Source organism: Neolamprologus brichardi, chromosome 1 (assembly GCF_056152115.1).
Source record: "Neolamprologus brichardi isolate AB-2024 chromosome 1, ASM5615211v1, whole genome shotgun sequence".
NCBI classification, from domain to species: domain Eukaryota; kingdom Metazoa; phylum Chordata; class Actinopteri; order Cichliformes; family Cichlidae; genus Neolamprologus; species Neolamprologus brichardi.
The window spans coordinates 22,948,057-22,973,667 of NC_142104.1; the positions used below are offsets into that span (position 1 = coordinate 22,948,057).

At 43.5% G+C, this 25,611-nt stretch overlaps 1 protein-coding gene across 6 annotated transcripts in view; it reads left to right on the plus strand.

Annotated features, from left to right (window-relative positions):
* The first annotated feature begins 221 nt into the window (after positions 1-221).
* Positions 222-25,611, plus strand: part of cbfa2t3 (CBFA2/RUNX1 partner transcriptional co-repressor 3) — a 41,852-nt gene continuing 16,462 nt past the window's right edge. For 2 of the 6 annotated variants that reach the window (XM_006780293.3, XM_087839549.1), the window contains exons 1-2: positions 224-1,012; positions 23,708-23,863. In XM_006780293.3, the coding sequence (XP_006780356.1) occupies positions 766-1,012; positions 23,708-23,863 (403 nt within the window). In that variant the 5' untranslated portion in view covers positions 224-765. Of the gene's footprint in view, positions 1,013-8,116; positions 9,259-23,707; positions 23,864-25,611 lie in introns of those variants that run through there. The other 4 variants (XM_006780296.3, XM_006780291.3, XM_087839550.1 and 1 more) reach the window with 4 other exon arrangements.

Genomic DNA, 25,611 nt, shown 5'->3' on the forward strand with positions numbered 1-25,611 from the left:
CTGCCTGGCCTCCCCAGGGGTGTTAGCCTCAAGACAGAAAAAATAACCACACACACAGATAGTGTGACATCCAAGCACTCACTTCTCTTTTGAGCTGTTGTGGCAGGCAGGAGGAGGAGGGTTCAGATGAGAGCACAACCCCTCAGCCAGAGCCACAAGACAAGCTGACCTGCCTTTGACACTCACACACACACTCTTGATTAACTCCCACACACTCTGCTGGGGAGAAGAGAAGAGCGACTGAGAGGATCGGGTGAACCAAGAAGAAGAAAGAAATGGGGATTTACATGCAAGATGTGCCATGTTAAAGGGAACAGCGGTTAAGGACAAAGACTTACTTGTGAGAAAACAGAATACAACTACAATCTATTTCTCTTTCCTGCACGCAGGCAAAAGGCAAAGGAAAAAACACCAGAAGATTCCAGGAATACTTCAACCAGGATAAACTTATTCACTGAAGGAATGAAAGGAATATATGGAAAGGCTGGCTGTTACTGTCTATTTCAATTTTTGGAGCCTTAAGTGAAGCTAAGTCCGTGTATGTGTACAACAGCTCAGCGGGTCACAGAATGATCCACCGGGCCCTCAAAGGCAAAACTAGAAATTGTAAAGAAACACATGGAAATCCTCAAGTGAAACTGAACGAGAACATTCAGCAGGAAAGCCTTTGGAGGTAATACTAACTTTTAGTGTTAAGTGTGCTGTTGCTGCTTCCACGGTTGAACCTTCCAAGCTGCCAGTGTGCGCCAGAGAGTTTCAAAGAGCATGTCCCTTTTGCTCCAAGCCTCTCACCTCTCAAATAAACAGGAAAGTCTGAACATGTCTGCTGAGGTCCATTTGGAGCGCCAGAAGAGGGCTGACCTGAGAGCTGTTCCAGCGTTTGCTCCACGTGTCCCTACCGTCACACTTATCAGCCACCGCGAGCTGAGGGATAAATTCGCTACCCACATACTCCAGCCCGGAAGCCTCGATCACAACCTGGTGGCCAGCAGCCGTTACAGATATAGTGAAGGTATGAGCTTGTCATCTTACAGGACCTGTTTTATGAAGGTCTTTTGGCATCGTGTTAATCGCGATGAGTGACGGAAGGTCCCGCAGCGGTCTGATCTGCTCATTAAGTTCAAGTGATTAACGTATAATCAGTTTGTGTTGACTTTGTGCTACATGCTATGTGGGGTTATGTGAGGTTTCTTCATCTTGCTATTTGATGACTGAAGCAAAAGGATTCAAGGCTAGAAGGGCATCAAAACATGGCTTTTTTTGGCCTGTTATATAACAAATAAAAGTGGTATTAAATTGCTCTCTTAACGCTTTGTTTTTTGTCTGCGTGCTTCCCCCCCCCACCCCCAATTTCTTCATATTACCAGTCTAGATTAAATAGACTTGCCCTTGTTGTTACCAAGCCCAGTGGAGCACATTTATCCTGTGGGCGCTGGAAAGGAAAAGGAAAGAGGTTTTTAGAGCTTTTGGTGGTTGGGTGGGTGAGCCGGGGGTGTCTTCCTCTGGGCTTCCCCAAGCAGCTAAAAGGAACAGAACCAGATTCTGGAGTTTCACTGTTGAGCTTTAATGGTTTCATAATACACATGAAGGTCAAAACTGGTGAATGACAGATGGACAGGTTTAAGAGAGCAGACAGCTGAGGAATACATGAAAAGACATGTGAGGTTAAAAAAAAGTAAAAAGAGAAAAAAAATGTAATTGATTCATAAAGAAGTGAAAACACTGCCTTTAGGTATAAAAATGAAAACCTTCACTTAAATCAGCGAAGGGTTTGAAGAGAGAGATGCATTAAGAATCAGACATTAAAAGCCTAATTTTATAGACTCTAAATATGTAGAAACGGTAAGCCAGTGCGAGGACTAATACCCAACGTGGTGAATTACCTGCAGCGCATACCGTCTCTTGGCAGTAATGAGCTTTGTGAACGTTGCAGCGATAAGGCCTCTATAATTAGGCTTAGTCATAAGCATCCCCCCCTGTAATTCAGTGATAAAAACCCAGTAGAACTCCAGCGTTGGTGCTCCAGCCCATTCATCACACACACACATGCACACATGTATAGACTGAGCAAAACAAAATGTGCCATTGAGAACTATAAACACAGCTCTTTGTCTCATGTAGTTTACCTGATGTAACTGTGTGTGCGTGTGTGTGTGGTGGGGGGGGGGGTACAGTCCGGTAATATGTTCTCACTGTATGGAGAAGCGGGAGTAAAGTATGTGTTCATGCATGTACATATGTGTGTGTGTGTGTGTGTGTGTGTGTGTGTGTGTGTGTGTGTGTGTGTGTGTGTGTGTGCGTGTGTGTGTGTGTGTGTCTGAGGGAGAGGTGTTGTGAGCCACAGCATAGGCTTCCTGTGAGGGAGCAGATGTCGCAGAGCTCAGGCACAGCTGCGACAGGCGATAACCGCGGTGGCAAGAATATGTCGGCATGCTGGCTCTTCTCCCTGGGTCTTATCAGTCGCACACAGCATACAGACTCACACATACACACAGACGCACACTCATATAGACACTGTACAATAAGGAACTGCCACCCAGCGCTCGCACAACCTCGCAGCAGGCCCAGATAGAGCCAGTAAGGCAGTGAGAGAGATGGAGAGAGGAAGAAGAAAAGCAGCAAGGACTAAATCAAGGGTCTTTGATGGAAAAGGTGCAGAGAATCCCTAACAAAGCCTTGGCTCATGTCTGCTGTATCATAGACTTTGTAATTTTGTGCCAACTCTAATCCACTATAGCTATGAAGAGGCTATTCTTTACAATTTTCTTTGACAAAAACAGGCATCTCACCAGTAATAAGTTTCGTATAAGTACATAAGCACATAACTTTGATGCTTTCTTTGTTATCCAGCTTGCCAAAGACCTGTTTGCACAATTAGTCATCTAACATAGACTCTAAATAAAGCTTTTTGATTACGCTTCATAATAGTCATTTTAAATAGTTAATTAAAACGTTTTACTGTCACTGTCAACACTGAAATACTCATTAATAGAATTTACTAATAACTGTATTATAAATCATGTGTGAGCCGCCACGTGTTTGTTAAGTTGCAGCTGATGTTTATAAAAATTTTTGCACGGTAATAAATACTATGTGTACACCCACCGGCTATTTCATTAGTTACACCTGTTCTGCTTCTCTGTAAAGTGTAAATATAATCAGTCAATCATATGGTAGAAACTCAGTGCATCTAGGTTTGTGGAAATGGTCTAGATAACCTGCTAAAGTTCAAACCGAGCATCATAATAGGGAAAGAAAAATGATTTAAATGACTTGGAACAGGGAATTGTTGTTTCTGCCAGATGGGCTGGTCTGAGGATTTCACAAATTCTTGTTCTCCTGGGATTTAACCTCGGTTTTGAGCCCAGAGAAAGACAACAGTAGTTCAAATAACTACTCGTTACAGCAAAGGCATGCAGAGCATCTCTGCTTAATATCAAATGACCACTATTAAACTCAGCTTCACAGCTTAAATGAATACTGCTGCTGGCCATGTCTAGCCTTTTATGACCACAGTGTACCCATCTTTTGACGGCTGCTTCCAGCGGGATAATCCACTGGGTTACAAAACTCAAATCATCTCAAACTGGTTTCTTGAACATGAGTTCACTGTACTCAACTGGCCTCCACAGTCACCAGATCTCAGTCCAACAGAGCACTGTTAGGGTGTAGTGGAGCGGGAGACTCATCGTGTATGTCAAGCTGATAAATCTGCAGCAACCGTGTTATGACAATCTGGACCAAAATCTCTGAGGACTGCACGAGGCTACGGGTGACTAGAGGCTTTAATAATAAGCTTATTGATTGTCAAAAGCAAACTAGGTATTGACTAAAGCTTAATTAACTATCCATTTACAGTTTTGACTTAGAGGATTGGAAAATCCACCATATGTGCTTTTGTTTAGTTTTAAGTCTGTGGATCAGTTTATCTTTTGTCCTCCTTCTTTGTAAATGCTTGGTCTTGCGGTTTCGCCATGTCACTCTTTCTTAGAAGTCCAGCTTACCTAATTGTTATCGCATCTAGAACAACGGGACATATTTTGTAATAGTATTTTGAAACTTCATCTACATAAAAATATACCATCGGCTGTGTGCACTTATCCGTTGCTTAATGATTACATCACTGGATTTCCAGCAGAGATATGAGCAAATAAATATGGAATGGATGATCAAAAATGTTGGAAAAACATGGATGCTGATAGTGATGCAAGAAGAGGTAAAAGTACTGAGTAAACAAGGAGTGGAAAAAAGTGAGATGAGTGTGTGTTTGTGTGTGTCTGTGAAAGAGAGAGAGAGCAGTAGAGCAGTTATCCTCTTTATTTCCTCAGTACCAGCTTTGTGGTTTCTATGAGGAACAGATGTTCACAACTTGATACAGCGCCTCATCCCCCTCTACTCACTATCTCCAGTGCCAGCACCACCAACTGTCTGCTTCCACACAAACACACACACACACATATTGTCTCTTGGGAAACACAGACATACTTAGCGCTGACTTTTTCATGTGAATGTATGGGACGCGTTCACCTGCCTGCGGACATTTTACTGGCCGTTGTCCGTCCCCCCTCGCCTCGCTCAGGCTGCATATCCTGCTCTTGAGTCAACACTTGATTTGATCAGATGTCACTTCCTCTTTTGTAAGTTTGCACTTCTCTTGGTCAGATATGACCACGTGTACACATAGCCTAGCACTCTGGTTAAAGAAAACTTCATGCCAGCATGTAAGTCCTCTGAAGCCATATTTGGTTGTAACACTATGAATGAAACACATCCCTGCGATACTCGTGCCAAATTTAACCATCTGAAATACAGAATTTAACCAAAGCACATAGAGTGGGTAATTAATCAGCTTTATTGCATATGCTGGAGCATCTACAGTAATGCAGTAATAGATAATACTCTTATTAGTTGAAGATGACAATACTGGAAATGAAGTACTTGGTCCAAGAGCATGGATTGAATTTACGATTCCCATCATGTCTGGATGATTCAAACAGGCGATACTTTCCTGCTTGATTGCAAACAAAATGTCAGGGGGTCTATGGGTGCAATTTGTAAAAGCAGCATTCCGCCGTGTGTGCTTGAGTGGGTGGGTCAATGATCCGTTACACCACGCCATATTACAGGAAGACTCTCTCTTTCATAATATGACGGAGCAGCTGGAGGACCTGCACACATTTAAGATGCTGGAATACAAAGTGAGAGATAAACATCCTGTTAAGTGCTTTATCAAAGAAAATAGAGTTTAAAGTACACGAGTCATATTTACAAACGATGCATGTGACTCAGAGGAGAGGAGGCTCGGTATGATTCTAATCGTTTCTATCAAACAGCATAACTCGGTGCAGTTAACTCCCCCCCCCTCCCTTCTTTTGATCAAAATGTGCTCTTTCCTTCTTCACGTCTGCCTGGAGCCTACACTGGTGACATTAATGGTAGCTCCACGAACGTGTGGTCTGTTGAACGCGTACGACAGAGAAAAGGATAGCAGAAGGGAGAAGAGCGCAGGGACACAATGGGTCTAGCGTTCCTTTCAGCCGGCTCAGGGCCTTATCTCCTTTCAACACACTAGCCTGTGACTGCCACTATAGGAAAGGATTTACAATGTGCAAGAGGAGGAAATGCTGCAAAACTTCTCTCTTTCTTGCTTGCTTTTAGTCTGACACACACAAACAGAAATAGTCATTTCCAAAGCAGCACAATGACCAAACTGAGTTCTTCTGTCTCAGTTTGTGCTCAACTACCCAGAAGATGCTGCCAACATAATAGAATCCAGAGCAATGGTTGGAGGGAGGTGGAGGGTGGGGGTGTTTGTGGTGTGACAGGGAGATAGAGAGTGAAAAGGCGGGGAAGACAAAGCTGTTTTTGTCATTAATGCCATCAAAGGGACTTCCAGTCGCAGTATTATGCCACAGAGAGTTCATCGAGGCGAGTTCCCACCTTGCGTGAGTGTGTTTCATTGTGCAGTTTATCGGGCTGGCCACATGGAGTGTCAGAGCTAACCCGGTGACCGCTCAACAAAAGGCCAAATTAAGAGGAGTGAGAGGCTGTCGTACAGGGAGGCTGACAGGTTGACTGACGCTGTTCCCGAAGAGAATAGCATCCTGTCAATCTCTGAGCTGTCACCTTGACAGGAATCCTTTCTTTGGATGCAACCCCCATCGCCTACCTTTCTGTCACTCAGGGCCACACAGAGACACACATATCTCTCAGTATTCTGCACAGAGAGCAAACAAGTCACAAATGGCGCACACACACACTGCAACATGCATGTATACAGAGCTGCTTTAGGGCCAAAACTCTGAAGTTTCGCGCTAGCTACCCAGTCTGTGAGAGATTCACCCTTGTAATGTCCCGTGCATCAGTTTATGTGTGTAATGTTGCGGTGTATTTCTCCTCCTTTTGTTTGTTTGATCACATTTGCAGCAACAGCTTGATCAGATATTGTGGCTTGAAGAAAAAAAAGAACATTGGCACCTGGTGCTGACGTTACCTGAAGTTATTGCCTCTCATCAGCCGTGCAGGGAACTGTTCCAGTCAGAGAGGAACGGGGCTTCCCCCCCTGCGCACTTGCTCACATTATTTAATCAGTAGTGGAGGGCTTTTTCAGAAGTCTCCATACGACGGCAGCATTTGCGTTCAGTGCTGGCGAAGGCTGGTGAGACTGGAGTCAGGGCACAGCAGCTGTTTGTGTGTACTTTACAAGCTGGTTCTGTTTGTTCTGTCGACGCAGAAGGGGTCAGAAGGGTGTCAGCTTTGTCTTCTGTCCCCTTCCATGGCTATGTGTGTCTGTTGGAGGGAGAGAGGGCAGGTGGGTGGGGCAAAGGGACTAACAGACCAGTGTGGACAGGTGGAGGATTCTCACTATAGAGGAGGCAGATGTACAGTACCTGTCTTTTTCGCTGTCGCTCTTTGTGGATCTCTGTCTGCCTATCCAGTGTATTTGTTTATCTATTTAGGACAATGCATTCATATTACTTTATATATTTATGGGTACTTAATATTATTGTTTTCAGATTTAAAAGAAACCTAAAAACAAAACTGCGTTTTCTAAATAAATAAATGAAAAAGTTTGGGATTGCTGATCCGGAGAGCAGAACATCTTCTTGCTTCTGAAAACTTCCGATGGACATTTTTCACCGTTTAAACTGCTGAAATTTTATTGACGTGCTAATGAATTGATTAATAAATTTAAAAAAAAAGACAGATTAGTCCATTTAAAAGAATTGTTATTTTTTGAATTGTCATTCGTCATCCTCGGACAGATGTTACATCAAATGAGAAGGATTAAAGGTTGAAGCAGTCATCAATCGTGAATCCATTGCAAAGTGGGAATACTAATGTTGCCACGTGTGATCGCAGTTGAAACAAGTATATGGGTGGGAAGATATGGGGCACATTTATAGAGCTCTTTTACAAGACGAATCGTCCTGCTATCCTTCTTTACAACAGTCCACTGACTTGACTATTAAGGACAACACTTGAACATAAAGGGAAACTGTCACTTTTACGAGACGCGTTGCGTTTATTGGCGTATGGTCACATGCCGACAGACGCATTCTTTTGCATTCATTCAGCTCTCAGAAAGCTTGTGGTTTTCCCCCCAAGTGTTAAAGTAAATATAGTCTGCCTTCCTTGTCGTCCCCGTCGTCCTGATATGAGGAAACAGCGGCCCCCACGGGCAGACAGCGGGACGGTAAAAGAGTTGTATTCCACTCAGTCTCAGTGCTTTTGGATTCGAGCTGTTTAGCTTCTAAAAAAAAACTTCTAAAAAAATATATAGGTAGGAAAGGATAGGCTATATATTACAAACCATACAGCCATATAATGTCATTACGATACATCTTCATCCAGCTTATTATTATTAATTTTTGCCTGCATTTTATTGGAGAACTGCAGACGTGTTTTTTTAGCAAGGTTTTACTGGTTAAATCGCATAATTTCAATAACTTTGGACAAATGCGGGGTTTACAATGTGCAATTTTGGATCTTTTTCAATTTAGAAAGGATTCCTGCACAATAGCTGCCAGCTCTCGCCTATGATGGTACCCGAGAGAGAGAGGGAGAGAGAGAGAGAGGGAGGGAGAGAGAGAGGTTAGGAGCTCCAGATGGTGTTTAAACGCAGACAGAAGGCTACAGCGAGGACAGAGAGAGAGAGGAGGAGGAGGAGAGAGCCGCGGTTACTGCGCACAGTGGCCCCGCCAGCTCCACTCATCAGTGAAGAAGACAAAACAAGCAAATCCCAAATTGTGAATCCACAGGAAAATAAACCGTCAGATCTGCTCAGCCGAATGTGATTTTCTTTTTTGGAAGTGAAGCTTTTTTTTTTTTTTTTTTTGCGTTCCTCTGTTTTTTTCTTTAAAGACCACAACACTGAAAGACAGCGCGTCGGAGGAGAAGTGCCGTACTGAGAAGCGTGGTGGTGGAGCAGCCTGTCCACGGGCTGTAGGGTGACTGTGTGCTTAAACATTTTTAAAAGAGACAGAAAGAGAAGAAGGTCACTTCGTTTCGTCGGATGTACAAGGACTCGCTCCTGACACCACGGACTGTGGCTTAACTGTGAAGTTAAAAAAGGAGGGTTTTAAAGTTGTAACAGGAGGAATAATAGACGCACCCTGCCGAACAGAGGATCCGCATCTTTATAATTTCGTTTTTTTGCCTGCGGGATGCGATGATTTCTGCAGTAGCGACAGGTTAATAGTTTTGTTTGCTTTAAAAAAAAAAAAAAGATAGATAGATAGATATATTTGGGGTTTTTTGCAGGTGAAACTCGGCTGTGTTTTTCCTTCTTCGATCTGGGATGGTTAAAATGAGCAAGAGTGCGGATTTACATGCCTGGGACAAGTTCTGATTTTTGCTTTAAAAGAAAAAAACAAAAACAACAACTCAGACTGCAAAAACCAAAGACATCAATCTGCTTAAAGATCCAAGAGCTCTGGCTTTGATTTTATTTATACGTTTTTCGATATAACTGAGAAGTGAAATACCTCATAATTTATTAAACCTGGAAAGTCAAGACCCCCTACTGAACACCCAAAGGAAAGTTAAACCGTCTGTTTTTTCCTGCTAGACTCTCGCTCTTTCCTCTCAATATTTCAAAGACAGAAAAATAAGGAATAAGACCGCGACAAAGCTTTATTATTATTATTATTTTCAAATGATGAGGATTGAGATGACATATAAAAATCGGTTTTAGAAACTATTTGGTGTGGATTATCTCCGCTACTGTTACCTCAGCTTGACCTCGACCTTCATAAAGTAAGTACAACCTGCAAAAGTCAGTTTTGAGTGAAACTACGGCAAAACGCCTTTAAAAAAATATGTCTATTATTATTTTTATTGGCATGCATTATTTTTAATTGCTCTTTCGATGTTTTAAATGGAAAAGCTTAAAATACTAAAATATTTCAAGTGTAAACTTTCACATTATGGTTAGCATTCAATGTTTTATTGCTCCGTGAAGGTGAAGATCAGGATACTGGATAACTTTTGCTTTTGCCTTTTTTTGCCTGTTATGATGTCTTTAGATGGTTACTGCTGGGTCACTGTAGGATGTTGCCTTGTAAATATAATTGAATTGAATAACACTGGTAACAAGAGACAGTTACGGGGGCAGGAAAAAGGGACTCTATTAATATTATTGTTGTTATTAATATCAGTAGTGCTATATGAACTTTCCTCTTTTCCTGTACTTTTAATTCTTTAGAGCTGAGATTAGACATAAAAAGACAGAGACAGTGAAAGACAGAGCAAGGGGAGGTCATGAGTTGTTCGCCACATGAGTCTGTGCTACACATCAAAGTGATGCTGAGACAAAGTGGTGACACAAAATCTTTGGTCTCTGTGATTTTGGTCTGGATGAAGGCAATGGGTGTGAAGGGATACATTTAGGCATTTACCCTTAGCTGAACTGCTCGGTGCCCCAAAACAGTGTAGTGCAAGGTATGGTGTCACGAGTGTTTGTTTATGTTAAGATTTGAACAGCTTTGAGGGATAACCTTTTACGTGTCACTGCGGTGATACCATCCTGTGGAGGCACTAGAGAAGTGGGTTATAAAGAACTGGACGGCTCATAATAACTCTTGTGAGTGTGGAGACACTCCCAGCGAAGAAAACAAGTCCAGCCAAAGGTTTCTGAGCCCCACTTGAACAGCCTCAGCAGCGCACTCTTCCGCATGCAAGTGCAACAGTAAAACACTCCGGCCATTTTCTCTGCAGGATGTGGCCCCGTGTAATTGGCCCTGGTAAATATCATCTGAATAATTGAACAGTTGATAATAGTCTTGAACAATAGATGGGAGGTTGCAGAGGTGAAACCGCAGTGCAGACACCCTGCCTCACCGCACATTATACTTCCATCACCACCAAGAGAGCATCTCGTCCTCTCTCCTTCCCAGTGCCGGCCGCCCAATCCCTCAGACCAGGAGGGCCTGCTGCCTGCTAGGGCAGATGTCCCCACTTCATCATTAAGTAGCTCTCTTAAAAGGCTGGCCATTCATTATGACCCGAGCCTGCAGAGTGTTTGTTCAGTTCCCATCTACTACAGGTGCACGGATAGGATGTCTGCTGTTTTATATATACAGAGGGAAACAACCACAGGTTTTGAGTAATAGGACCACTTTTACTCAGAAGAAAAGGCATCAAGCGAAACCACATGCCAGTGTACTTCACTTCCATTCACTTCAAGATGGCTTTCTCTTTTGTTTGTTATACCTCATTAGTTTATCAGTGAGTTACATATCAGGCATTCAACAGCAGAAATGGAGATGATAGAAGCCTTCGGTGTCTAACAGAGAAAAGGCTCTCGCTTATACTTTGACTTGATGCCTCAGCTTATGTGTTTGTTATATGGGCGTGTGGGCTTGTTGAGTATGTGTCTGTGTGTGTTTGTGTGTGTCCGCACGTTAATTATTGGGATCTAAATGCAGGCAGTGCAGGTGAAACTGGCTGCCTCCTAATTAATGAGTGGAGCAGATGGCCCTGGGTGGGCGGGAGCTGCAAGCACACAGCGAGCCGGTCAGGTGGTCAGCACAACACAGACACCTGGGCCATCACAAACAAGACAAGTCAAGCGGCTGACACAGGCCAAAGATATAAAACCTGCGTTTGTGTGTGTTTACATATCTTTCTCTAGTCAACAAACATTTATAGAAACCCTCTTCTTCATGCTGTAGCTGGGAAATTTCAAACACAGTGTGTTGAAAAGGAAAATCGCTATTCGGCAAAGAGAAGAAGAAATAAACAAGACGAGGCGGTTTGAGAAGATAATCTTTCATTTTTTTCTTCTCTTTTCTGCAAAGTTTAGTCAGTGGTACAAAAAGAAAAAAAAACCCCGCAATCCCAGTTTTGAAGATGTTTTGATGGGTTTATGTGTGAGTGATTTCCTCATTAAACGGAGGAGCTGTGTGTACTATATCTAATTAATTAAGAAGCAAACCTTATATGAATAACACACTATTCTATATCAAACACTATAGCAGCAAAGTTTATGGTGAATATAAGTTGAAGTAGTTCATATTTGTGTTGTTTGACGTATGTACACTCCCCTGATTGTCTTCTTCTTTGTCATACTAGTTGCTCTGATTAGCTGACTGTAGGAAGTCACATGGCCTTGCCTTTAATTTGAGAAGATTATGCCTTAATAGATAAAGAGAAAAAAACAGCACTTATGGTTTCAGTAACTCTAAAACTGCAAATTGTACAGAAGCCAGTCACTAGTTGTTGGTTCCAGTTGTTGCAGCCCTCAGTGTATATTTGCGTGTGTTCAGACTAACAGGGGAGTTATACTGTACATCTGTGATGTAGAGAAACATCCAGCTTAGTTGACTTTTGCTCTCTGGCAGTTCTTTGCAGAACTGTTGCTCACAGCAGAGGAACAGTGTGCTTATTACACAGTTGAAGTGAGATCAGTGAGAGCGATATGCAAATTTGTGCTTTTTGTGTAAATTTATGTGAGCAAATGATGAGGTGCAGCATCTCTATAGTGTCGGTGCTGTTTATCCTGATGCACACTGGGGTAAACCAGCGTGGTTCTGGATGCCTGCTGCTCAGTCCTCCGTCTTTTGTGTGTGTGTGTGTGTGTTTTTGGTCGGCCGTTCTCTGGTCTGCTCCACATGTGTTTGACATTACTGTGACAAGGCTGCCCAGCCTCTCTGGGGAGATGGAGAATGTCAGAGACTAGAGTCAAGAAGCGAGCAGCTTCCCAACATCTGATGGAATGAGAAACACACTCGCTGGATGGCTGGCCTGCTGACGCCACAGCGTGGGAGCAGAGCGGTGGGTGGAGGCCAAGTAAAACCCCAATTGTGTGTTTGAAATATCACTCTTTCTCTCTTTTCCTTTTGCTTTCTCCCAAATGTGCGCATATCCACTCATATTCTTAAGCGCCACAGCACACACACAGGCATATCTAGTAATAACACTGTTTTCACTGGAATTATCAGGTGTCTTTTCTCCAGCTTTCTCACAGCAGGTGAGATGCTTGAATTACTTTATCTGGAACATTCACGGTTGAAAACTCACCCTTTATAGTTAAGCATTTCTGAAAATTATTTGTTGAATTGACTCTTCAAAAATTCATCAACATATAAAGCATCCACAAATTGCACCCTCAATTATGCATTTTTCAAACGAGGCGCATTTGTAGCTCACATAAACACCCGGTTGTGAATGCAGGTTCAAACCAGTGTCACCACAGTATGTAGCTGGAATGCTGACAGCTACAGCCAAGAAGAACAACCTTCCTCCTCCTCCCTTCCTTATCTTGTGCCTATTTCACCTCCCGCTATCCCTCCTCACCTTTTTTTACTTCCTCGCCTGGTCACTCACCTCTGACCTTCTTTTGACCCCTTTCTTTTCCTCGTCCCATTCCCACTGCTACATCTTGTCACCTCCCACCCTTTCTACTTCATTGTAGGAAATGTGCTCAGATCAGACTCTGTCACAGGATACAGCTGGGCTAATCTACAGTAGCACCGAGCTGTGTTTTAATCACGCCAAGCGAACAGGCCGGCAGAGAAAATGGGAAGTGCAAATCGCCACCGCTACATGATATAATGAATCCCTCCCTTTCCTTCTGCCCCACATCGAGCCCTTTATCACAGGCGTGGGATAAACAAGCGCAAAGGAACACAGACTGAAGTTATTAAGGCCTCCACTCGAAAACACGTCCTCTCTGGACGTCTGGGGAAGTGCTGCAACGGGGCGACCGTGCAGACAGAGATTGGGAAGGAAGGCATGTCTCTCACATTTGCGCTCTCTCTCTCCCCTTACAGTATTTGTGAAATTAAAAATGTCGTTATCTCCTGGAAACAGATCCTGTGCCACACAGATGGTTCCGTCCCTCTTCAAATAGGAGGCTGAGCCACTGAGTGTGTTACCAGCTAGTTGTACAGACCTTAATCTCGACTTCAGCCTTCCTTCCTGTGCATGTCTGTCTCTCCACACACGCACACACAGGAATAGAGAAACTGTGCCCCTTCAGATAAAAGTGTTGCCCGTGTAAAGTTCTAATTTCACTTGGAAATTGATATTTCAACCTTTCAGAAAACAGATATATTTGAAGTGTAGAGAGAGGAAGGTTAGAGATTTCCTTGATATGTCAAAGAGTAGTGGTGACTTTGAGGAGCGGCGCAGTCACGTCTGCAGGGTGTAGAGGTTGTGTTTGATATTTCAATTATTGCTTCCAACAGAAATCAGCCCATCTGTAAGATTTCTGAAAACTATGTTATGTCTTTGTGGGGAAATCTATAAGTTCCCCCAGAGACCTTCAGGTAAAGAAATAAATGTGATATGAGAAAACATAAAGACGCTTTGTAGGACCACAAAGTTTCTGATGTGGTGAGCTGGACCTGGTGAAAAGATCTTTTAAAAGGTTTAAAGATTATTTTTGAGTCTGTGGCAGAATTTCATCTCATAATAAATAATGTTATGCATTAAATGAACTGATAATCACCTGGTAATGTTTTCACTCATATCACTTTCTCCCCTGAAACTATGATTGATTCCACAGCGTCTCTCTTTTTACGTAATATGAACGAGTTGCACTTGTAATAACAGAGAAGAACAAAGCATAAGGAGACATACGGGTGGATAATTTTGTGACATATACTGAGATTATCTTCCCTGGATTAGGCTTTATTTTTTCCTAAAAAACTGTAACTTAGTAAGCATGCACTAATATAAACTATATAGATTTTGTTTCCTGTCATCTCTCCCTAGGAAGATTATACCAGTGTAAGAATGCAGATGTTTTGTTTAAATTTACATAAATTTACACAGTTCCCTTACAGTGGCAGTTTTCCCTCCACCTTGACCATCGCGCGGCATCAGGTCATCTTAATTTCCCAATTAGCTCACATAATCACCATGTTATTGGCACAGCGGGCACTCTCCTTCTTTAGCCAGTCGCTCTGTTTTTGTGGCGGCGTCCTGTAGTCGGCCTGCGTCCCAGAGGACTTGCTGGTATTTATTTCTGCAGCTTCCAGCATGAGCTGGCTGTAGGCTAAATGGAGAAACTGTCAAAGCTTCCCTCTAACCTGTCACATGAATGTCTCTCCCCCCCCCCCACCCCCCACCCCCGCCCCCACCTCCTCTGCTGCATTCTTGTTTCTTGCGTGTCTGTGTGTGAAACCTATGGGGTCCTCCAGGATAATACAGAACACCCTCCCCATGCCTGGCTAATGTCAGGAGCTTTTGTTACTGTGCCCGCGGGGCAAATGAAGAGCTATGAGAGCGCTGGCAGGCTGGAGAGCAGTTCAGGCTACAGACAGTTTTGTCAGCGCTGACAGCTCCATAGTGACAGAGCAGACATTTAACACAGAATGAAATGAAATACAAGACATCAAGCAGGAGAATGACTAATCTGCTGTTTGTTTTCCTATCTTAGCTGTAAGTGACAGCTCAGTGTCAGGTTTTTAACGGTGCACAAAGCATAAGAGAGAGGGGAGACACGGGGAGAAAAATAGGCAGCCGTAGTTCACGCGCTCTGTTAACACACACTCACGCAAAGAGTTTATGGCAAAGGATACACAGCGATGCTGCATTTGCTGTGGTGTGTGCATGTTGCCAGGGTCAATTCTAAGTCTTTTGTGCTCCATAAATCAGCAGGCAGCAGCAGTGACGTAAGAACAAACAGAACTGCTCTCTGCTGCAGCTGGCTGGAAAGAGGGAGATACAGGAGAGAGGAATACAGAGAGGGAAAGAGAGAGCAGGACAGCAGCTGTCAGGCCTCCATCGCACACCTGTCACACAGGAAGTGAGCGCTGGCCACTGTTTCCTGGATACACCTCCTCAAACACTGCTCCTGGAAGAAATGGAAGGGGGGACATCTGCTGTGAGGGAGAGGCACGAAGGTGGCCTCTCTGATACGGTAAAACATGGATGAAGAGTAAATGCCAACCACTGTAGCAGCAGGAGAAAGCAGATACAGAATTCCTCCCCCGCCGCTCCGACTGTTTTCATATCAGCTGCCTTGTAGTCATATTTGCATGTGAATGTGTGTGTCCAGTTTGCACAGTTTAGAGGATGTTTGTGTTATTGCAGAGCTCTGTGACAGACGGGTCACTGTGGAGACTCCAGCCCAACTCTCCCACAAATACACTAAGCCTGCATGCCCGAAACTTAACAGTGGGACATTCCCACGCTAGCTCCTCTCACCCGCCCCTCCAGCACCAACCCACCCCAGCCCTTCGCTCTCTCTCTCTCTCTCTCTCTCTCTCCTGTGACCATCATGAACTAATCCAGATGTGGTGTGGCTGCTCACAGATGTCCACATAACTCTTTGTACAAGGTGCTGCTCCTTTCTTCCTTCAGATTCTTCTCTTTCTCTGCATCTCAGCTTGCCCCAGCCTTTCACATCACCCAGATCACGGTCTCAGCCTCTGATCCGAACAGGAAGTGACATCACAGTGCTGTGAATAAGGCACTTGCAGCTATTTTTCTCCCATTTCACTTCTCCTCCTAGGCTCCAGAGTAGTTCTGTTGTGGCTGCTGTTGGTAGAAAATTTCCTCTTTGTTTGTCAGGCTTGTCAGGCTGGGTCCTCAGGAGGCCCCCTTGCCCTATTCCCAGGCTGCCCTTCACGCTGCCTGTATGCAATTAACAGAGTAATTAAAAGCCTGATGAGCTAATTGGTGCTGGGTGAGGCTGCAGGTGTTTGGATCGGGGGTGTGCGCTCACCGTGAACATACTCTTTTCAAATATGTTTTGTCTTTTGGTTTTATTCCCATTGAAGTGAAATATGAAGCTGATATTGGTCGGCCATTAAAGAAATCGGTACTAGATGCTCAAGATGATCGATAAGGCGGTAACGTGATTTCTCAATAGAATTTATTTACTGAATCCTGTTACCTAAAACAAAATCAGATGCCTAGGTAGATGTTGTGTTTACGCTTCCACTTTACTGTGATACCAATCATGACTCCATACATTGCACAAAAAATGTTTCCTGCTTCAGCAAAACTGGATTTTACAGGAGTGCACTCGTTGCGAGGATGAATTATGTCACTTTTGGGCTCATCAAAAAGTGAAGACAACAGAAAGTCTTATCCGATGATGTTGGCTGCCTGGGGCTGAGCTCTCAGCTGGCAAAATTAGGTGCATGGCTGACAGGATGAGGGAAAAAAAGATGTAGATGAGCAAAAACAAATGAGAGTTTTCATGCACGGCAGAAGCTACATGTAAATTTTTCTGCTTTTGTTTGTCTGCCTGCCTGCTTTGCTGGTCCATTCCTAGATGTACATGCACAGTCACTTCCTCATATCTGTGACTCTGTCTTGTCTCCCACTTCCTCCCCCACATCTCTGCTCTCAATCCTTCTCTCTTTCTCTCTCTCTCTCTCTCTCTCTTCCTATAACCCCATCCCCTCCCCTCTCTGTGGCAGCTGTGCTGGTGATGGCTGTGTGCCCATGGTGCAAGCTGGCTGTGGGGTCCCAGGTGGCTCACATGACAGTTATTGATGTTCAGGTGTTCAGCTCCTCTCACACAGGGACCCTGGAGCCACACAAGCACGCACACAGGCAAACCCACACACATTTGCACACATGCAGAAGCACAAAACACATGCGTGCACTCCGATGCTGTTTACATACCTACACAGAACGCATGCGTGTAGTCATGTACTTGCATAATTATCCATAAAAACCTGTGTATTTCCCTGTTGCTTCTGAGGAAGTGTAAGCAATACAATAACAAGTACAACTGAGAATTTGTGCCTGCAGCTTCTGGCATGTAAGGAGAGCAATTTTTATGGTTTTTTTGGTGATCTTATATGTGGGACCATTTTCTCTGTGTGTGTGCGTGTGTGTGTGTGTGTGTGTGTGGTGGAATAGCCAGTGTCAGTACCAGTGCCCAGTGCAGTCCTAACACACTCCAGATGTGTCTGGCTAGCCAGGGAGTTGTTCTTGGCACAGCCTGCCTCGGCCAAATGTCACAAATACTTTCCTTTATTTAGGAATGGCTCTGAGTTAGTGGCTGAAGAAAAGAAGGAGGTGAGGATGGACGGGTGGTGAGGGAATGAAGAACAGGGCAAAGGGAGGACAGGTAGATTTAAAAAAAAAAAAAAAAAAGAAAAGCAAAAAAATGATTAGCAATGTAGGAAGACAGGATAGCTCAGGGTGGGGGAGAGGGTGGGGGGGGGGGGGGCTAAAAGAGGAGATGTAGAAGGACAGAAGATAGAGAGGGAGGAGTGAGGGAAGCGGGAGTGAGGCAGAAACAGTCTAGCATCTGGATTTTATTAGCAGCCGTTGGGAAAATCTGAAAAGGAAGTTTTTTCTCTGCGAGCACGTCGGCAGCAGTGATATGCTGCACATAACCACTTCACTGCCGACGAGAGGAGCCAGGCCCTCCCAAAGGAGAACAGATGGTCGCTAGAACTTCAATACAATTACATCAACAGCTTTCACAGATATAAGCAGTGTATGACAGCATCCCTGCAGCTTTGAGAGGCAGAAATACGGCTTTTCTAACCTTAGCACCTCTGGTCCTGGATAAATTGTCTTTGATCTGTCCTCACCTTCTGCTTGTCCTGTAGTTATTCTTACTCTTCCCTCCCCAGTTTGATCATTTAAAAGAAAATGGAGATCTTTTCGACTTTGAAAAGCTTGAAATTGTCAATGATCTGCTTGTTGTAATCTGATCAAAGACAGCCCGGCTGTTGTCAGTGCTTGAAGACAACCAGTCCGCCCCCATCCTCCCCCATCCTCCCCCATCCTCCCTTCCTTATTCCCCTGTTTGTTATTGGTCACCGTGTTTATTATGCCATATGCTGCACATGTGTAATATCACAGCGATTCTTAAGTAACAAAGGGCAAAATGTCCATGTTTGTGTCCACAGCATGAGCATACGTATTTTGAAAACTTGTAAGCACGTGTGAAACCATCTGTGCATCTGTTTATAGTGTGTGTGTGTGTGTGTTTGAGAGTGTTCTTGAGCAACTGTAATCTGAACCGTAGGAGTGAGGACATTGCTATGAAGTTACCTTCAACAGGCAGCTTCAGAGTTAAGACTTAAGGTTAGAAATTGGCTTAGATTAGGGTTAGTGCGATGGGGACAGGGAATACACTACTTTAACGTGAGTCCTCATAAAGATAGCTGTACAAGCGCGTTTGTGTGCGCACACACTGCACTGGCCTGCCTCCCACCCTGTCATTAGTGAGGGCTTTAAAGCCTCTGAACTCTAAATCAGCTCAAGATGAAGCGGAGTCTGGGATCTGTCTGCAGGAGCAGCCTCGGTGCAGACTCACAAATATTTATGCACACACGCACACACATTCCTATCTTACCTGTGGCGCGGTGCACCCTGATAACAAGGTAAATGTCAAAATGGAGAAGCAGGCACACAGACAGAAACAAATACATTGACTTGCTCTAGGTTTTGGGAAGATGACATTAATTGTGTGCTAATGATGTTCACACTTCCTTTTTATTTGAATGATATTTGTGCTGGTACTATAATAATGGATTGTACTGTAGGTGCTGTAGCCCTTAGTCCCAGGTCCAAAAAGCAAGGCCTGCAATCCCCAGTGTTTTGATTCTAAGGCCTGGTGGGGGTCTGGGGGCCAGGGGCTTAGGCTCTGTTTGTGTGGACTCCACAGCGGCGTGATAGGGAACAGATGTGGAAAGCCAGGCGGCTGGGCAGCCAGCCAGAGCAGCTGGGAGAAATTAAAAACAACAGCATTCCTGGAGACTAGGGGAATTACAGTGGGAGGGAGGGAGCGAGAGACAGAGAGAGAATTTTAGGGCTATGTGGTCACTGACAAGAGTCTCTGTGGAGTATGAGAGACTGAATAGACAGGGGGGATTTAAGGGGACTGTTCTGCAGTGGTTAGCTAAAGCTAATAAGTTTCAGCCGCATTTCCAGTGGAAGAACAAATGCCTAGATACACATACAGTCAACACGCGGGCATATGCATGCGTAAAATGAGACCACGCTGCACAACCAGCATCTGAATGACCTTCTAATATCTTATCATTACACGGTGGTCGTTATATGTCTATCTGCGCTCGTCTTAAGGAACTAAAATGAAAACATGTGTCTCTGAATCTATAATGAGACCCTCAAATGACTTAGACAAACCACTGCACTGTGCATATGTATGTTATCTGTGGTTTTGTGTGCCTTGCAGTGAATTGTTTTTCATCTCGTTTCATCATGGCACAAGGAGAGAACAGGAGACAGAAAACATTTTTAGAACTCAGACTGAGGACTGTTTCTTTGGTGAGCAATCTTTTAGCCCTGATTACGTCAAACATAGAGAGATACAGCTGTTCAGAGAGTCTGAGAAACAGAGGCAAACAGCCTCAGAGAGGAAGGTAACGGTTGTATCGTGCCGTCGAATTTTCAGCACAATATTCAGAGATATTTTGGACCAAAAAAAAGATGTATTTGTCCCTAAAGTGGCCTTCTTAGTAGACTCAGATGTGTGCAAGTGAGGGAGAAATAGCATGGTCCAAACCTGAATCTTAACCACAGGTCCACTTCACCTGCCATACCCAGCTCTCTTTTTATACTTCTTTTGGTATAAATATTTTGTCCTTCAACGCGAAGCACAATTGGAGCACAGATGGCCACAGATGGGGATGCAGACCTTGCAGACTTCCTAATGTATTAAAAGTAAAATCCAGAGCATGGTGTGTACGTGTGCGCCCTGTCTCTGTAGCTGGTCAGATTAAACAGCTGTCTATAATCCCACGGTGGGAGCAGACAGACTGAATGGTCCCCTTATCCTCGTCCTCTCCTCTCCTCCTCGCCTCTCATCTCCTCTCCTCTCCTCTCAAAAACTAACCGTACACACTAGAAAAGATCTTGTACAGAGAGTGACATAATAAATTTGCTCAAAGACGAGGTTTACTGAAACATATGGCTGCTTCTATAAAGGAATAAGGCCACCAATTCAACAGCATGTAATGTGTTTTTACGTGTTTAGTGCTGTATAGAGGAGCATCTATTTATACAAACCAGCCTCGTTTGCCTCTATCCACAACCTTGTGTGTTTATGTTTAGAGCGTCTGGCATCGGGCAAACAGCAGAGTGCCCCTCGTGTTCTTGAGGATCAGTGTGTCAATGGCTCTCACACTGCACACTCCAGTGTGGCACTCTTTAAATACAGACACCAGCTGTTGAACGGAGCTCTCAGAAATAGGCTAACACCAAGGACTGAGGCGGACTGAGGCAGGAGTTGTGCGTAGGAAAACATTTCGCAGGAGTGAAATGAAAAACACATTATGTGGTAGTGATTTGATATATTAGCTGATTACTATACTCCAGCTACACACCAGGGTAAAGATACAAAAAGCCCAGTGAGTGTTAAACATTATGCTTCAGTAGCGATGCTGGTAGAGTTTTTATTAGCTCTTTTTGATTAGCAGAAATGCATTACCAGACATTATCGCTAACTGGTTATGTTTGGCTCAGGATGACATTAATTTATAAATCAAAAATACGCATTTGTAATGGCGTTCGCCACACTTTTCTTACATCAACAACATCCTCAAAGCACACAGACAAGATTCAAACATAGGCGAACAAGGAAAAAGCAGCACGCAATGTCAGAGAGACAAAGGAGAAACTTCCAGACTCTCTTAAAAATTCAAAATGTGTGTGTTTTTACGGCAGGGGAAAGTTCGTAAACTTAGACAGTGAATCATACGCCTAATCATTTGTCCATTCTTGTGAAACTGGCAAAGTGATGTGTAATTTTTTCCTTTGTTTGAAAAAATATTGTCTCGGCATGTTGCTGTAACATGGTGCAGGCTCCTCTGTGCCTCTAGTGCATTTTACCAGCCAAGACAAGCAGCAGATATGTGTGAACACACTGTTTAAACAGATTTCATCTGTTACGCTATTTTGTGTCATGTTTAATGATGGTAAAATCCGATATTTCAAAACCATCTGCTAAGGTAAAAGCCCCCAGACTACCTTAAAGAAGTGACTGTGAGTTATTGAGTCAAGGGACACTTTATTGACTTTGCAAAAATGCTGTCTGTGGCAAATAATTATTTGTCTCCTCTTCTAAATTTGCCCTGTCACCTGCTCCTTCGCACTTAGTAATCTCACTAAAGCATACAGGAATTGGAGATTCGACCCACAACTACTGAGCGATTTAAAATTTCAACAGTATATAAGTTCTCAGACCTCTTTATTCTTCGATATAAACGATAATGCCGAGACCTCACCGGACATATTATGGGAAACGTTTAAAGCTTATATTAGGTCCATAATATCATATCAAGCTTCACGGAATAAAAATAATAAACTAGAACAGTTAAAATTAGAAAAAATAATCCATGATTTGGACGCTAACAATGCAAAGGCTCCCTCTTTAGATAAGTACAACACTATTTGTGCATTAAAATACAAACTAAACCAGATATTAACTAGCAATATTAATAGAGCGTTCATTTTTGTAAGACAGAAGTATTTTGAATTTGGGGATAAACCACACAAGTTGTTAGCTAGACAACTAAAGAAGTTAGAAAATGACAAAACGATTCACAAAATTAGATCACGTAATGGAAACCTGGTCACATCGTATAAAGATATTAATGATAACTTTAGACAGTTTTATGAATCTCTTTAAATTTGGCAAATATCTGAATTCCAACTTTTGGTCGCTGTCTTCTCAGAGATACTTATTGTCACAAATAAGTTAGTCTCATTTACTGTGCTTGCATTAAAATGCAGTTAACATCCATGATGTGCACATGAATGTGACATCAGCTCTGATATCGGCAGCAGGAACGCTTTAAACCAGTGGTATTATTTAACCAGATCATAAATGTGGTCTGATATTGTATTTTGGATGGTAACAGTAGAAAACAAAATACATCAACTGAGCCAAGAAAATTAAGGAAAGAGAGGAAAAGAAAGGTTTCTCTTGGCCCCTAAGTTGGTTTGCTTATACTGTTCTGCCAACTATATGAAGATCTATGAAAACTACTGTGGTCACTTGTTTGGGTTCTCTGTGTTAGTGAGAAAGGACAGAATTATTATTACTTTTTTTTTTTTAAATCCAGTGATGACAAGACAGATGAAAATAAGAAAAAGAGAGAAGGTGAGGGATGGGGTAGGAAGCATTGAATGCCACATAAAGTCTACAGTGTGCTGCTTTGCTAGAGTAGAGAAGACGGGCCTCTGTCTTAGGCTTTGTTCATGAATAGATGGGTTTACTTGAGTAATAGAGTTTTAGTACTCAACCGTATGCATAAACTGAGTGTTAATAGTGATTTTATTGTTTCTTATGACATGGTGCGCATTCATTGCACTTTGCCAGTCACACACATCATTATAAAATATCTTCTCAAGCTGAAAAAGTCATCACACTCTCAGCTCAAGTTTACATTGCAGAAGGATCCAGCAGCTGCACTGACAGACAGACAGAAAGACAACGCTCTATAGATAGCTAGATAAATAGATACATCGACTTAGTGTTTGCAGTTTTTCACATGACCGTGTTTTTGTGTAAGATTTTTTGTACTACGTGAGGCCCTTTGCCACTAGTGTACAACGTAGCGCATCTGTCCACGCACATGCGTGTGGCCATGTCACATAAACCACGTGTTGTGTTTTCTTCTCATGTCCGTTGATGTACCATCCATTCCCTTCACACTACAGAGCTTGGCCTTGCCTTGTTTGGTCCTGGCAGGCTGTCTGGCAGAGGACAGTGAAGCCTCTGGTAGCAGGACAGAGCCCCGCTGAAAGCCAGTCCACAGTGATGGACAGCAGCAGATCCAGCTGCACTTGTCACTGGCTATCAAGCCGGCTGTCTGAACTGGGGAACGAGAAGGGACAGGCGGGGGGAAGTGTGTGGGTGTTGGAGGTTACAGTGGAGGGGGTCTGATTGGGATGTCACAGCTACATGGATTGTGCATGTGTGAAGGAGAGAGAGCAATAGGGAAGCGAAAGGGGGCTCTCAGTCAGCAGCAGCTGAGCTAGTGAGCAGGTGTTTTATGTCTCCCAGGCCCATGAATTTCCATCGGGAAAGACAAAAGAAGTTTGGATTCATTTCCACTTGCTGCATTGATTTGTTTTTGTTCTGTATATGTGGGGCTTCTGGCTTAAGAAAACATCTAATGGCTCCCAGGTGAAGATGTCAGTGCTGTCTTTTAAACCACCACTCTCCACTTTGAAGTTTTAGGTATACACTTTTTTTGTAAAGCTGGAGTTCGTTCTTGACAAACTGTGTCTGTCTTCTCCTTTCATATTGTAGGTAGCAGAGTGCAGAAGGTTGGAACAATGCCAGATTCACCTGCGGATGTGAAAACCCAGCCCAGGTCCACCCCACCCACCATGCCTCCTCCACCCCCGGCTGTCAGCCAATCAACCAATCGCAATGCTTCGTTCACCCCTACCACTAGTAAATCAAGTAAGGATCCTATCTATCTATTCCATCCTATTTTTAAGTAGGAAAAACAACACGTCCACTTTATACTTTAACATCTTTAGTCCGTGATTTGTTTACTATGAGCGTCATCTAGAGTCCAAACTTTTTGGAATAAATTGCTCATAACCCACTGAGCGCTTACACGCTGTGAGACGGGTGTAAGAAAAACACTGACTGGTGTGCTGCTTTGGTGACTTTTGAATGGAGTCGCTCTAAACCTTTATCTCATAGTAAACAGGATGTGGCTGTGCTGGTGTCCAAGGCATTGTAAATGCTTCTTTACAGCATAGATTAGGTAGTTGGTATTGGGGTAAAAGCTACTTTACACCAAACTGGATCAGTTTGTGGTTTAGCTGTTAATATAGATGTCATATTTTAATCACAATGTCTATGATTTGTTGTGACTTTGGCCTTATTGTGTCTTTGCTAGGACTTAAAACTCTTCCTTCCTTCCCGTAAATTTGCCATGAAAACGAAAGTAGGGCTATTCCAGTAAGAATAAGAAAAATTCATTCGTTAAGACCTACCACATGCCGATCAGACTCTTCACAAATGCATACATTTTTGTAATACCTTAGCAGCCGTCTGCGATGAACTTCGCAGCCATTTGTTCTGCTTTTGTCATGTGTCACTCTATACGCTTGTGTAAAGGAAGAGAAATTCCAAATATGTGTTTCTTCTCTGCTCTGATGAACAAGTGTTGAAGTCACTTGTGCGTCAGGTGTGTTTCCCTGCAGGCGTCCGTGTGTGCTTGTGTCTTTTGGAGTGCATAACGCCCTTGCTGGTGGGACAAGTGTCTTTGAGTGTCTATGTAAGTGTATGGCATTGTGTATGCGTGTGTGCCTGTGTTGTTTACCAGCTGGTCAGGCGGCAGTCGGTACAGGGACATCAGCCAGGATGGTGTTTCAGTGTGTAGAGTGCTTTCTTCCCTATATAGCAATGGCAGACTATGTTGTTTCACCTGTTGTGGCGGGTGGTCAGGAGTGTAGATCTCTCCTTGCACCTCTCCCTCGCTCTCTAAAACCAGAACACAAGTGCAGCCTATTAGAATCACATGGGTTAGTCCATATGTGTTCAGGCCCTCGTTCCGTGGATTAGAGCAACAAGCATGCCTGAGAGGAACCAAAGCACCTACGCACCAGTGGACATTTGAACTGCCTATAGTCTTTGCTTTATCAAAATATGATGGAAAAGTATCATACCTGACAGTAGCTCACTACAGAGCCCTAAAAACACACACTGAAAAGATTACGCAGCTGGTTGGATGCTGTGCTCACTGTAAGTGCTGTCATATGCTGTTATCGTGAAGTTTAAGCTATATACAGCTTTAGGAAAAAATGCCACGTTGTGTCATCATTAGGTATTCCAGCAAACACGCAGCATTCATACACAGACGCAAATATATTTATTTTGATTTGGTGAGACACGGGACTGACCGGAGAAGAGCATTTCAGGGGAGAGGTCATACGTGTTTTTGTTTTTCTCTGTTTGTTTGTGCCTGCATTAAGAAAAATACGCGAGTGAGTATAAATGTGTATGAATGCTGTGCCTATTCTGAACCTCAAAGCTGCAAATGTACTTTCAGCTGGTGGACATGTGCGGGCCCAGATTTAGCTACACACCTGCTACTGGAATAAAAGTAACACAGGCCATAGGACTATTTTTGGCATCTCTTTAACAAGTTCCTCATATAGTTGTGTCCTAGTGAGTGAGTGAGCGAGAAGCAGGGC